This window comes from Corythoichthys intestinalis, chromosome 4 (assembly GCF_030265065.1).
Source record: "Corythoichthys intestinalis isolate RoL2023-P3 chromosome 4, ASM3026506v1, whole genome shotgun sequence".
Taxonomy (NCBI): Eukaryota; Metazoa; Chordata; class Actinopteri; order Syngnathiformes; family Syngnathidae; genus Corythoichthys; species Corythoichthys intestinalis.
The window spans coordinates 4,761,979-4,777,532 of record NC_080398.1 but is presented as its reverse complement, the minus strand read 5'-3'; the positions used below and the strand labels follow the sequence as shown (position 1 = coordinate 4,777,532).

The 15,554-nt window shown below is 38.8% G+C and overlaps 2 protein-coding genes across 3 annotated transcripts in view; one reads left to right on the top strand and one right to left on the bottom strand.

Annotated features, from left to right (window-relative positions):
- tnfaip8l2b (tumor necrosis factor, alpha-induced protein 8-like 2b) overlaps positions 1 to 15,338 on the top strand; it is a 30,672-nt gene extending 15,334 nt beyond the window's left edge. The window contains exons 2-3 of the mRNA XM_057834349.1: positions 10,210 to 10,533; positions 14,369 to 15,338. Of these exons, the coding sequence (XP_057690332.1) occupies positions 10,216 to 10,533; positions 14,369 to 14,611 (561 nt within the window). The 5' untranslated portion in view covers positions 10,210 to 10,215 and the 3' untranslated portion in view covers positions 14,612 to 15,338. The remainder of the gene's footprint in view (positions 1 to 10,209; positions 10,534 to 14,368) is intronic.
- lysmd1 (LysM, putative peptidoglycan-binding, domain containing 1) overlaps positions 1 to 15,554 on the bottom strand; it is an 87,087-nt gene that overhangs the window by 56,318 nt on the left and 15,215 nt on the right. The window lies entirely within an intron of this gene.

Here is a 15,554-nt window from a genome sequence, read left to right as displayed (position 1 = left end):
AAAATAAACGTATCCAGGTGTTAGAATGGCCAAGTCAAAGTCCAGACCTGAATCCAATCGAGAATCTGTGGAAAGAGCTGAAGACTGCTGTTCACAAACACTCTCCATCCAACCTCACTGAGCTCGAGCTGTTTTGCAAGGAAGAATGGGCAAGAATGTCAGTCACTCGATGTGCAAAACTGATAGAAACATACCCCAAGCGACTTGCAGCTGTAATTGGAGCAAAAGGTGGCGCTACAAAGTATTAACGCAAGGGGGCCGAATAATATTGCACGCCCCACTTTTCAGTTTTTATTTGTTTAAAAAAGTTTAAATTATCCAATAAATTTTGTTCCACTTCACAATTGTGTCCCACTTGTTGATTCTTGACAAAAAATTAAAATTTTATATCTTTATGTTTGAAGCCTGAAATGTGGCGAAAGGTTGCAAGGTTCAAGGGGGCCGAATACTTTTGCAAGGCACTGTAGTGTAGCTTCTAGTTGATCCTCCTTGACAAAGATGTATCTGTTGGCTTTCTGACAAAGATTTTTAGTGTGAGGAAGCTGTTTGTCTTTGAGGAATCTTCCAGAGGCGTGATTATATCTACTGTGTGTTCTGTAGCGCTGGGATGCAGCAAACAGGCGTGGGCTTGCCTCAGCTATGCCACTCGCCTCCACAACTTGCGAGCACAAGCAGCAATCTGTACATAACAGCTTCATAGATTCTCTCTGGTTCTACTAATCCTAAACACGAGTGGAGGACAAACAGTGGATTGAGTTGGAGTCCAAATGAGCAAGTTCTGGAGTGAATGCTGGTCTATCAAGATAGAGAACTAGAATCCAAGTGTTTCTGGTCTTTTCGTTGTTGTCTTTCTTTTTAATAGTATTGAAGTGACTTAGCCTAGTAATCTAGACGGTCCTGTCTGATACATTAGCTACTTTTGCTCTGTTGGAACTATCCGCAGGTCCTAGAACCTTTTGGGGGACACGTAGGAACTAGGTGTAACCGGTCTGCATTGTGCCGCGTCGCATGACGCGTCCAGCACGGCAGGCGAGTGCACAAACCCTTAAGCCAAAAGCCCAGACTAGCGACTTTGGCTGTCAGCACACCCTCTTGAAGGCATCAGAAGGGAGATTTCTATGCATCGCACACAAGGGGCCCGCGTGTACCAGTTACACTCACCCCCGAAACCTTCACCGCCGGTCCGGGTCACGGCACCAAGTGTGACCATAGGTTTTCGTCTCTGCGTTGTTTGTTTCCCCTATCTCAGGTACTGTGTCGGGCTGTTTTCTGTGTGGATGTCAATGGGGAGGAGCATGTTGTTGACAAGTTTGTTGTCAAGTTTAAGGGGAGGATTGTCTTTTTTAGGGCTGTCAAAATTATCGCGTTAACGGGCGGTAATTCATTTTTTAAATTAATCACGTTAAAATATTTGACGCAATTAACGCACATGCCCCGCTCATACAGATTAAAATGACACCACAGTGCAATCTCCACTTGTTACTTGTCTTTTTTGGAGTTTTGTCGCCCTCTGCTGACGCTTGGGTGCGACTGATTTTATGGGCTTAAGCACCCATGAGCATTGTGTAATTATTGACATCAACAATGGCGGGCTACCAGTTTATTTTTTGATTGAAAATTTTACAAATTTTATAAACGAAAACATTAAGAGGGGTTTTAACATAAAATTTCTGTAACTTGTACTAACATTTATGTTTTAAGAACTACAAGTCTTTCTATCCATGGATCGCTTTAACAGAATGTTAATAATGTTAATGCCATCTTGTTGATTTATTGTTATAGTAAACAAATACAGTACTTATGTACCGTATGTTGAATGTATATATCCATCTTGTGTCATATATTTCCATTCCAACAATAGTTTACAGAAAAATACGGCATATTTTATAGATGGTTTGAATTGCGATTAATTACGATTAATTAATTTTTAAGCTGTAATTAACTCGATTAAAAATTTTAATCGTTTGACAGCCCTAATTTTTTTTTTTTTTTTGTCAGAAATTAAAACACATCACACCGCGGTTTTGACTCCCGTCATCATTTGAAACATACAACGCAGAGACGAAAACCACCGGTCACATTGGGATCAAGAATTTGAGTTCCAAGAACCATTTTAGTTCCTACTCTGAGGTAGGGACTTTCAAGGTGGCAGTAAGAACTCTATTACGTGGTAGTTTGGTGATTCGCTGAAATCAGCAGCTACACCATTTCCAATTTTGCGCATCTCGAGGGGCAACCATATTTTCAAAAACTACCCTGAACTAAATCTGTGTGCTATTCCAGTCTCATCGTTAGACGCTGAATTTGCTCGCCGATGGAAACTATTCCCTTCAAACATGCAAGAATTGCCGCTGTGTCCTCAACGGTCTCCATTTCGTTGTTTTAAGTGTTCAGCTTGGTTTTCGCGGTTTTATTTTGCCAGAGGTGGGTGTGGTGAGTAAATAATGCGTCACTGGTGCAGACTACAATGTCACAACAGTTCGTATCAGGTGCAGTGCCCATGTGGGAGCACGACTGCATGGCGAAGGATAGTTCCTATAACTATCGGAGAGGCCTATAGTTATAGAAACTAAGTACGAAGGTTCCTACAGTCCGAAAGCGATGACCGATCCAAACAGGAGAAAGACGCGTGACCTGCAGACGCAATGGTGAAGTGCAGAGCGCTTCTTGTAGATAGGTCACAGGCTTTCTCCTAGGATTTTTTGAAGCTGTGGTGGTGCTGGGCTGCATCGGAGTCGGAGAGCACCATCTGAGACTGCAGGAAACTGAATACTAAGTTCCTATAACTAGAGGCCTCTTCAATAATATAAAACATTCAATGGACAATACTTTGATGTAGATGAGGCAAAATATTAAGGATTTCCGTATTTATAAAACTGATTCTAAAACACAAGATGCCTTCAGTATTATTGATTTTAATGGAGGCGGCAACACTCTTACGTAAAGTAGCTACTCATTCAGCTACATTAGCCCCATGTAATAAAACAATTTTTATTCTCATAATAATACGAGAGAAAAAGTCCAACTATTTCTACGAGAATGAATGTCGAAGTAATAGTAAGTGTGAACCGTCTGGCAGCTGTTCCTTCTTTAGACCGTCTAAAATATAATTGAGGAAGACTGTGAGTTTCCTAATGATGTGTCATCACACTGTTGGACACCTCAGGGAATAACTGCGTTCAGTACTGATGACCTCTCACGGGTGTTTGTGTGTTGGATACAAAGTGTGCTCGACAATCCACTTGGGAGAGAGATATTTTAATGCCACTTTTCCCATTAGGCCAACACTTCTATTGGGGTACTAAGGTGAAGGGTAAGGTACTTCCAGCGGCAGAGATACAGGGTGTCTTCTTGTTACAAGGAAAGATGTACCACATTTTTGCTTTACTGTGTCAACTTTTCTTCTTTGTTCAACTGGATATGATGTCATGTTATGAATGTAATGACTGATTCCGCATTCGCATCATTAGGGTTTACATTTTCAATCTCCAATGGACTGGATATGTGACGCTTAGCACGTCACATTTAAGGTGGGAGTACACTACAAGTGTCAGGTGATAGAATTCAGATTTTGGTCATGATGGTGAGATGGAACCTCATGAGGCATTGAACTACTTGAGCCAATTGGTTTGAGAAAGGGTTCATGTCTCATAGCTTCATGTGTGCATGGTTTCACCTTCTGGCCAAGTGTATAATCACGGTCAGTTGTCTCTCAACCACATGAGTGGTTTGTTGATTTTTGTGTGTGTACGGAGCCCGTAAAGGGACATCGACAGAAATCAAATAAATTTAGGTAATCTGGTGTGCACAAGAAACTAACTGGTAAACATTAGCGTTATATAGCATTTAAGCTAACTTACCTTTGCCATGCAAGTTAGCCAGTTATTATAAACCTTAGCATTACATAGTATTCAAGCTAGCAGACTCTTGCTGTGGACGTTAGCCAACTGTTGTAAACATCAGCATTTAATATCATTTAAACTAGCAGACTCTTGCTATGCAAGTTAGCCAATTGTTGTAAACATTAGCATTATATAGCATTTCAGCAAGCAGTTCTTTGCTATGAAAGTTAGCCAATTGTTGTAAACATTAGCATTAAATATCATTTAAGCTAGCAGACTCTTGCTGTGCAAGTTAGCCAATTGTTGTAAACATTAGTATTATATAGCATTTCAGCAAGCAGTGGTTTGCTTTTCAAGTTAGCCAATTGTTGTAAACATTAGCATTATATAGCATTTAGCCTAGCAGAATTTTGCTATACACGTTAGCCAATTGTTGTGAACATTAGCATTATATAGCATTTATGGTAGCGAACTTTTGCAATGCAAGTTAGCCAATGGTTGTAAACATTAGCATTAAATAGCATTTAAGCTAGCGGGCTTTTGCTATGCAAATTAGTCTATTGTTGTAAACATTAGCATTGTCTAGGATTCAAGCTAGCAGACTTGCAATTCAAGTTAGCCAGTTGTTTTAAACATTAGCATCATATAGCATTTAAGCTAGCAGACGTTTGCAACGCAAGTTAGCCAGTTGTTTTAAACATTATCAGTATATATCATTTAAGCTAGTGGACTTTTGCCATGCAAGTTAGCCATTTGCAACAAAGCAACAATTGGTAACTAGCCCTGCAAGCAGGACTCAACGGGCCCTCGGGAGTCCTGTGTTGATTTCTCCAATTTCTTTTTGGTGATTTTTTTTTTTTTTGGGGGGGGGGGGTCCATGAGTTTTTTTTCCCCTTCGAGGAGGAGTCGGTCTCGTAAAAAAGGCCATTTCCTGTTCCCAGCAGGGGCGCCAGGCCTAATGGGTGAATGAAGTCGAGTTCAGGCTGGGATACATCACGTACATCCCAAATATGAAAAAGATTGAACGTTGTATGGGGGAGTCATTTTCTGAATTTGATGTTTTGTCAAAAAAATGTCCGACTTTGGCACACCATCGACTTTGGCACGATGAAAAATACATCGTATGTTTTTTTCTCCTACAGATGAAGTAGCAGAGTGTGAAGCAACAGCCTTAATGAGTCAAAGCAGTTCTTCACTGCTGTCATCAGATGAACCAATTTATCCCTAATATATTTCATTGAAAAGTACATAGTATTTTTTTCTCCCACAGAAGTAGTTTTATCCCTAATATATATATCACTGAAAAGTACATAGTATTTTTTTTCTCCCACAGAAGAAGTAGCAGAGTGTGAGCCCTAAATCCTAACCCTAACACACACACACAAAAAAAAAAAACGCCCCGCACAGGTCAGCCCGTGAATGAAAACTCACCATTTTGATATGTGCAAATTTTAGTGAGTTTTCGAGCATGTTCAGAACGTAAAATTGGCCATTTTAATTTGCCCTGAAGAAGCCCTAACCCTAAACCTAATCCCCAAATAAGCCTGATTTTGGTATTCCGCCCAGGTCAGGCCCGTGAATGAAAACTCACCATTTTGATAACATCTCATATGTCTCATGAAGAGTCTCACCAATTTTGAGGAGGATCCAACTAACTGCCTCGGCGCAATGGTCTCAAACGTGCACCCTGGTTTTCGACAAAAATGGCATGTTTTTCAATATTCAATCCAAAATACCCGATTTCCTATTGGGTTTGGAATACGGGTGCAAGAGACTTTTTGAAGCATTTTGGCCCAAGGTATCGACTCCCCAAATTTCACCGCTCTACGTTGAAAAAACCTAAATGGAGAGGCCTTTTTAAAAAATTCCAGGGGGCGCCACTGAGCCATTTTTTGACATTTTTTTCACAACGTTGCCAAATTATCGAAATGTTCGCAAATCCGCATGTTTCTGCAAATTTTGGTGAGTTTTTGAGCATGTCAAGACCTCCAAATGGGCCATTTTCATTTGCCATGAAGAAAGAATAATAATAAACCTTTGCAGAACAATAGGGCCTTCGCACCATGTTGGTGCTCAGGCCCTAACTAGCATAGCAAAGTCCGCTAGCTTAAATGCCATGTAATGCTAATGTTTACTATATAGTTTTTGGTGCGCACAAAAATAATCTGGTGCACATTCGTTTATGCTACGTTTGTGATGTAAAAAAGTTCATTTGTGCTGCTCTCGTTTTGTAGATATTGAGATATTAATTTTGAGTGATGACGTCAATCGTAGCACCTCTTTGGCGCGGCTGAATGCGCGTACCGACTCTCTCAATAACGGGGGCATCCCAACAACTAGCACAAACAAATGGCACCTCTCCGGGTCCATTTTTCATTAAATGGGGGGGCTGCGAGTCACGTCATCCCTCAAAATTACCGGTAAAATCTCAAAAACCCTGAAGATGTAATGGGTCATGTTCTGTTGTTTTTGGCGGAGCGTCACCATGTAAACGGCCCAAGAGATGACAAATAAGGCACTGTTTAACTACCGCTATCTAGTGTGAAATCTTAGCGGTGCAACAGAATGTAAGCAGAATTAAAGCTTCGTGTGCTGATTGTATTCAATGATATTTTTATACTCGGGCCAATAGGAAGTAGGCTCAGTTTAAATATTGTTTACCTTAAGCATATGAGAGAAAAAGTGCATCATTTTAAATTGGCTACCACAGTTAAGTTGTAGGCCTGTTCATCGTTTTACTTAGCAAGCAGCAACGGGAATGTCGCCAGTCCTCATGCCTCCGTGAATATCACTAGGTTTGTCATGTGTGTCACCTGATACAATGTCATCTCTATTGTGGAGGGTAAAAATAGCACAAAAAGTTCAGGTAGGAAGTTCTTTCAAGAGGAAACATGCTAAATCGGTAGCTCTGAGACGGCGTCAATAGGAAAATCTTAAAATGACACTAAGTCATGACCCACTTTTAGACAAGTGGAGAACAATAAAAGAAAATGTGATTAAAATTTGCGGTCTTTAACAGGCCAGAGCTGTAAATACGATACCTCGTGTAGTACACCAAAAGATAGCAGACATCTGCAGAATATTTTGATTAAATTTTGAGGTAATGAAGTCAAAGGTCACAGAGGTCAGAAAAGGAATTTTGCGCTAACTCGGACACAGAATAGCCTAATAACTCAAATTTGCAAGGTAGGTGGTATGATGACCTGATCTTCATAATATAAACTCACTTTTCAAATCCAGACTCAAAACATATCTGTACAAATGATCATATCTATCTTGATATTATGTTGTTTTAGGATTTCATTCCTGCTAACCAAAGTTCCAGCATTATCACCTTGTCCAATGCAGATTATTGACTCTTGACAAGGTGATGATGCAGGAACTTTGGTTTGGTGCTGTTCCAGTGACATTTACAAAGATGACTGCCTGAAGAAAACATCAAAATTCCCTCAGTCCTTGATAATATGGGGCTGCATGTCAGGCAAAGACATTGGGAAGATGGCTGTGATTTAAACTTGAATAAAAGCACAAGTTTACATTGGAATTTTAGACGGCTTTCTGATCCCTTCAATTGAAAATATGTTTGTCATTTTCCAAGATGACAATGCATCATGCCACAGAGCTAAAACTGTTAAAGCATTCCTTGGAGAAAGACTCCAGTCAATGTCAACCCTATTGAAAACCTTTGGTGGAAATTGGAAAAAAAAAAAAAAAAGGTCCACAGCAAGGCTCCGACCTGCAAGGATGATCTGGCAACTGCAATCAAAGAGAGTTGGCACCAAATTGATGAAGAATACCGTAATTTTCGGACTATAAGCCACTACTTTTTTCCTTCATTTTGAATCCTGCGGCTATAGTCCAGTGCGGCTTATTTGTTGATTTATTTGGGTTAATAGGTAACACTTCATTTGTCATAAGACTGTCATAAGACCGTCATAAATATGACATGACACTACCGTGGGCATTACTGAATGCTTATGTCAGTAGGTGTTATCCGGCAAATTATGTCACTAACTCCATTATTTCCAGCTTAGATCTTTAACATCCATTCAAAAGTGAGATAATTTGCCAGATAACACTAAATGCCATCTGTTATAAGCATTAATTAATGCTCATGATAGTGTTATGTCATAATTATGATTGTCTAATGATAGTCTTATCTTATTCTGTCAAATAAAGTGTTACCAAATACCATAACTAAAAATTGATGGAACAAGCAAACAGTAACTGAAGAAATAATTACCAGAGAACATAAATTTTAATCGTTATTTATATTTGCAGCGCTGCAATGCATGCTAGGAGTCATGTTGGACAATAAGTGTTGACAGCAGGTGGCAGCAGAGGTTGATTGTCTCTCACAAGGGAGCAGTGATAGCCAAATGAAGCTTCTTGAAGCAATAAAGCTTTGCAGCCAATTGATTTAAAGCTTCATGGTGGTTTATTAGGTCTTATGACAGTCATGTGATGCCGCTGTCAAATAGTATCATTCTTTCATTGTCCGAGCCGTTTATGTTACTAGTTAATATCTTTTGGTATAAATATCCCATAATACAGTGAGGACAGCTGCGGCTTATAGTCCGGTGCGGGTTATCTATGAACAAATGCAGTTTTCGTGCCAAATTTGGTGGGTGACGGCTTATAGTTAGGTGCGCCTTATAGTGCGAAATTTATGGTACTCATCAAGTCCATGCCTCAGAAACTGCAAGCTGTCATTAGAGCCAGAGGTGGTACTACTAAATACTAGAGATGTGTTTTGATTGTTATTTCTTTGTTTGTTTCTCATGATTCCATATTTTTTTCCTCAGAACGGAGTGATTCCATACATATTTCCCTGCACTTGCTCTATTAAAGTAACATTTACTGACCACCACAATGTTTTTTATTAATTTCTTTTCGTGTTTCTGAATGCTACAGAGTTGCCCTTTTGAACCAATTCATTATTTTTTTCAAGCTTTTTATCGGAGTTTGTTCTACATGATAAAATGTCTGAGTGAGTGCTCGTCCGAGACTAGTGATTCTATACTTTTTGCTAGGGGTTGTTGAAGTTGCATTTTTGGGGGACGTTCAATTGACAAAATCCAACACCAAGAACAGACATGTCATCTTGAAAGACAATTTAAAATAAAAATACAATAGGGAACACCAGGCTGAATAAGTATAGTAGGTATGCTAACGTTATATGACGCATAAACAAAACTGAGAACGTTCCGGATATGTTAGCACAACTTAGCTATCATGACTTACTCAAATAACTATTTCATAAAGAACATGCAGTGTGAAAATAACATGGGGAATGATATAATAATGTGTTAATAATAGGGCTGTCAAACGATTAAAATTTTTAATCGAGTTAATTACAGCTTCAAAATAAATTAATTGAAATTAATCGCAATTCAAACCATCTATAAAATATGCCATATTTTTCTGTAAATTATTGTTGGAATATAAAGACACAAGACGGATATATACATTCAACATACGGTAACATAAGTACTGTATTTGTTTATTATAACAATAAATCAACAAGATAGCACTAACATTATTAACATTCTCTTAAAGCGATCCATGGATAGAAAGACTTGTAGTTCTTAAAAGATAAATGTTAGTACAAGTTATAGAAATTTTATATTAAACCCCCTCTTAATGTTTTCGTTTTATTAAAATTTGTAAAATTTTCAATCTAAAAATAAACTAGTAGCTCGCCATTGTTGATGTCAATAATTACACCACGCTCACTCATGGTACTAACCCATAAAATCAGTTGGACCCAAGCGCCAGCAGAGGGCGCCAAACACCAAAAAACAAGGAACAAGCCGACACTACACTGTACTGTCATTTTATTCTGTTTGAGCGGGGCATGTGCATTAATTAAGTCAAATATTTTAACGTGATTAATTTTTAAAAATAATTACCGCCCGTTAACGCGATATTTTTGACAGCCCTAGTTAATAATTTCACACATAAGTTGTTACGGTGTGTAAATCGCACCCCTGGCCAAACTATGAAAAAAATTATTATTATTTGAAAAACGGTAACTAGTTTAATACCAACATCCTTTACGTCTAATTGTGTATTTTTTTTTTTAATCTTATATTGTCTAATATTCATGTATTGACTCTCGAATAATTCATTGTTTTACGTGAACAAACCTGAAAACATTGGATGTCATTACATTTCAAAACTAACCAACAAGCTATTTTTTAAAAATTCCTGTATGCCACCAATATAAAGTAAATGTGTGCCACTGATAGCGATACTTTCAATCTATTTGGACATCTATTGACCCTGAAACATGATCATTCAAAGCCAGCTTTCCGTGTTCAAAATGATTTAATGTATAAAATCCTCATCTTTGCTTACTTTCCAGACAATCATGGACCACTTCAGCTCCAGGGACACGGCCATGAAGGTCCAGAAAAAGATCCTGAGCAGCATGGCCAACAAGACTTCGGTCCAGATGTTTATCGACGACACCACCAGCGAGATCCTGGACGAGCTCTACCGTGTCTCCAAGGAGTATTCGGGCAACAAGTCGGAAGCCCATAAGGTGGTCAAGGACCTGATCAAGATTGCCGTTAAAATCGGCGTCCTGTTCCGCAACAACCGCTTCAGCACCGAGGAACTGGCAATGGCGCAGGACTTCAAAAAGAAACTGCACCAGGGTGCCATGACCGCCATCAGCTTTTACGAGGTACACACTCACAACTTCATTTTCTAGAATTACCGCATCCCATCCAGCACTTAACTCGTTCATTCGCAAATGAATCAACCTGGCACCTAGATAGTGGCTTCCTGCTCACTTCTACAGCTCCCGCCTCTTTCTCCTGATTGGCTGTAACATCAGATGAGCGGGAAAGTGGTTGAACAGTCGGTGCTCCATGATGAATCAATTAATCAGGAAGTGCAGTCTTGGTTTCAAGGCTACAAATTTATATCCACTGGAAACCATTTCTAGATTTGGGACATAAATGTCGTTTAGTGAAATATTTCAATACGAAATGTCACGATGAGCATCGTGTTTGAAAAACATGGATCGCGATATGTACAGTGCCCTCCATAATTATTGGATTTATAATAATTATGTGTTTTTTAGCTTCTAATAATTTTTTTTCTAAATAATATGGGACGACAGCACACCCTGTGGCGAAACAATGTAGTACAGTTCCAATCAGTCATACAATAACACTCAACAGCTGGTAAACAGCAAAAGCACACCATGTTCATCATATAAATTATGATTTCAGGAGTTAATCCCACATACTTCAGAATTAATATTATAATATTTTCAGTAAATACTACATAATACAGATTCTACACTAAGAATAGCTTTCAAATGACACTCTTCATGACAAATATGATGGGCAATGAATAATTATTATACTACTATTATATATAGTAGTATACTATAATAATATTGCTAGAATTTTTTTTTAAGAATTGTTTTGAATAATGTTGGAAAGGCAAAGTCAGTGTTCTGAATCTGTTTACTTTCCATTCTTTTGCACTAGTAAATGCTATCAGCATTTAACCTCATTGTTTATTCGTGATCAATTATTGTTATTTACATGATTATTTTGGAACACTTAAATTCTTTATTAAAGTACAAATAGTTTTGTGAATTAATAAGCGTCAACAAAAATTTCATTGCTAAATTAGTAAAAAAAAAAAAAAAAAGAAAATTATTGGTCGATTAATCGTAAAACTAGTCGGCTGACTAATCAGGAGAAAATTTATCGTTTAGGACAGCCCTAGTGTACCAGAACATATTTCCTCCACACCCTTCTCACCTTTTTAACCCCTGACCCATGAAGAGGGACCCTGGATATGTTCGCCTTAGGCCCAGGGGTGAAAGTGGGCCAGAACGGTCAGGAACGCAGTTCCGGTATAAGATTCCGGGCCAGAACGCTGTTCCGGTACACAGTGCTTCGATTTCGAAAATGTGACAGCAACTGTCAAAACGCGATGTAAATTTAAAAAAAAAAAAAAAAAAAAAAAATGCTAAGCTGCCACACATGCATTTCAGCTAATAGAGTGCTTGTGTAGCGTAATCCGTTTCCACCAATATTTATTCTTGGTTTTATTCCACGAACGGCATGGAGGTTTCCCCAGCTGCTGCAGTTATCGGAGTCTAACGATGATGAGTCACGTCAATGTGCGAATGCACGCAGCAAAGCAAAACGCCTGGACTCATTTATCCGTTCAATTGGCTGACACACTGACATGTGATCAGCAGAGATGGTTAGCTCTGATTGGTTCAAATGTGCATGTTTTCTGGAACAGCAAATGATTTTTTTTTAAAAAAAAGCTTGTTGAATTGATGCGACAAAAAAAGGGCAATGCAACATAAAATGGATCAAATTTTTAAAGTGCATGTGACACGAAAAAGCATGTTTATTTCATAATACACGCTGTATTTTATGCTCCTGAATGATATGGACCGCTTGGATGTGTGTGGAAGCGATCGCTATATTTATTTAGTTTTTTTTTTAGTTTTTTCAATCCCGCGCCATGAAAATGAGTGACTTCCGGCTTCGGTCTTGCATTGAGGAGGAGGGCGCTGTGACGTGTACGGTAGAAGGCGTCCTCTTCACTATACAGCGTACTGTTGTGTATGAGGACGAAGGATTCAGCCGATTTTGCGGATGAATACGTTTATTTTTCACATCACGCCAGCCAAACGGCTCCAAAAAAATCCTTCTGTATGGGGGAGAGGCGTATGCGCCTTTTTGGGGTTTCAAAAGGTTCTCATTCACCGTGGATATTGGCCAAAACAAGCCCTACTACTGGACTTACGAGGAAGTGAGTGAACATCTTGTTTAATATTATGTCAAATATTAATACAGCTATTACAAACACTACAAACTTTCTTTCAAAAAAGGACTACTTACGTTTGATCATTGATAGGCATGTAAAAAGCTCTCCTCATGCACATTAGCAGCGCGTTAGCTGCACAACAACTGCAGCCACCCGCTTGCGGGGCACGAACTGTAAATTGCTATCCGCCGGGCGGTTTGCCGATCCGCGAAGACAATCGACAACCCAGTCGTCATGTCAAATAATCCAGGCTTGTTATGTGTGATTTTCCGCTTCGAAGACTTTGAAACATCACTCGGTTCGGGTTAGCATGTCGGCTAGCTGTCACGCCTTTTGGTTTGTTTACATTCTCCGAAGCTGGGGAAGGGAAATGACATATGTCCGATTTAGGTGACATAAAATATAGGTGTGACAGTAAAGGTGAAGTCAACAGTTTTGACCAATATGGAGTAATTTTGCCATGTCATCCTGAATAAATGCATTTTTATTATTTCATATTCCATTTAGCACAAGACTGTTATTTGTCATGACCATGCCATTTATTTAGCAATTGGGGAAAATACTTGGATAAAAAGAATATCATGCAAAAATATTGAAGTAAAGAGACAGAAACAATGAAATTTTGCAGCTCTCTTCGTCGCGTTTTCCTCGTTGTGAATAGTTCCCCCTCGATGGGCTGACTGGTCCTTCTCAAGCCATTTATATAGCTATTGGGGAAAAACACTTGGATAAAAAGAATATCCTGTAAAAATATTGGAGTAGAGAGACTGAAACATTGACATTTTCAGGCTCTCTTCGTCACGTTTTCCTCGTTCTGAATAATTCCCCCTCAATGGGCTGAATAGTAAAACCGATGAGCGCAGTCTCCCGCTGACGTCATGCACCTGTTGGGGACGCTCGAGCCCTATAACGGTAGGCGTGGCTAACAGGCAGATTAAAATACTAATTTCTTGTCATCTGCGCTTTGCTAAATTGTTGTATATAGTCGAATCGTCTCAAAATATATGATTCTAATTCACATAATGCCATTTAAGACTTTTTCTCCTGTCGTATGCTCTTTAAGGGCAACGAAAGAGTTGAGGAGGCTTATTTCTCATATTTAGTTTTATTTGCTGTCATGGGGAGGTTCAGAACATCTTAGCTGTCAATGTGCACTTTGGATTTATATTTGTTCATTAATGTTAGGCTACTTATTCATTTCCTTATGATTTAAAAAAGTCAACGTTTGCGCGATCTTCAAAATATATTCCATTTCACTCTACGTGAATCATTTGTACTTATTTTTCTGAATGTATGTTACTTGTATCTTTATTATAAAAAAAAAAATTACAAATTTTAAAAAGTTGAGATTTGGCATTAAGTATGTGAGGGAAAATAAAAATTAGGAGATGGAGGTTGGGATTTTTGCTTTTTTTGTTACCTTTTATTTAGCAAATCATTGAAAAAAAATCACTTTTGAATGAAAATCGTTTTTTCTGTGTTATAGAAATAACTGCTAAAACAGTTAAGTTTTCTTTGCATTTCAGTCGTTTAAGAGGTTTTACTCACCCCCAAAATGAAAGGGGGGGGGGGGATATATATATATATAAATACAATTTCTGGCTCCGTGGCGACCTTCACATCGGGGAGTTCTGGCAAGACATTCTAGCCACTTTCACCCCTGCTTAGGCACGTTCTTAACCAAATTTATCTTTGGCAATTTGGATCCACAGGTGGACTTCACCTTCGACAAAACGGTGATGTCCGAAATCCTGTCGGGTTGCCGGGACCTCCTGTTGAAGCTAGTCAACAACCACCTGACGCCCAAATCCCACGGACGCATCAACCACGTGTTCAACCATTACGCCGACCCCGAGCTGCTCACCCGGCTCTACCAGCCCGACGGGCCCTTCCGGGACAACCTGGGCCGCATCTGCAAGGGACTCAACAAGCTGATAGAAGACGGGACAATATGACAGCCTCCCCCGCTCGGGACAGCACTGACACGCCAAACTCGACATTGTCCTGCTGCTAAAAGAGCAAGCGTTTGGAGCGAGTCGCTCCACTTGGGAATAAAACTGCTGGAGGTGGACTGTTTATTTTTTTTTTAAATTGTTTTGAGGCGTTGTCGTGACAACAGGTTGGCCTGGAGCTAAGTGGTTCACACTGGTTGGAAAATAGAAAATAATAAGAGTAGAGGCGCATAGACGAGGCGGTCTGCTGATAAAATACTGACCTCTGGTGGTCAACAAGATTCTTCGGCAAGGGAAAATATTGGAGAAGCGTTCATAAAGCAGCAAATATTAATAATATTGATCATGAGGATGGTGAAAATAAAGCCAAATAATCCTGACTGTGACATTAATGCTGTGTGTGGTCTCTGCATTTCATTAAATACATTCATTTTGTCATTAAGAGTATCTCTTTTAAATTCTGTATAATGACATTAAATGAAATGTGAATCATATGGCATTTTGTTTGTTGTTATATTAATTTAAATGATACATTCTGAATTTTAGCATGCAGTGTGTGCAATTTATTAATATACAGTGGTACCTCTACTTACGTGATTAATTGGTTCTAGTAATTTCGTAACTTGAAAATTTTGTTAGTAGAGATACATTTTTCTTGTAAATGCCCTAATCTGTTCCAAGTCCTCCGAATTCAGACATATTTTATAATGCATAAAAATTAGGGCTGTCAAATGATTAAAAATTTTAATCGAGTTAATTACAGCTTAAAAATTAATCGTAATTAATCGCAATTCAAACCATCTATAAAATATGCCATCTTTTTCTGTAAATTATTGTTGGAATGGAAAGATATGAGACAAGATGGATATATACATTCAACATACGGTACATTAGTACTGTATTTGTTTATTATAACAATAAATCAACCAGATGGCATTAACATTAT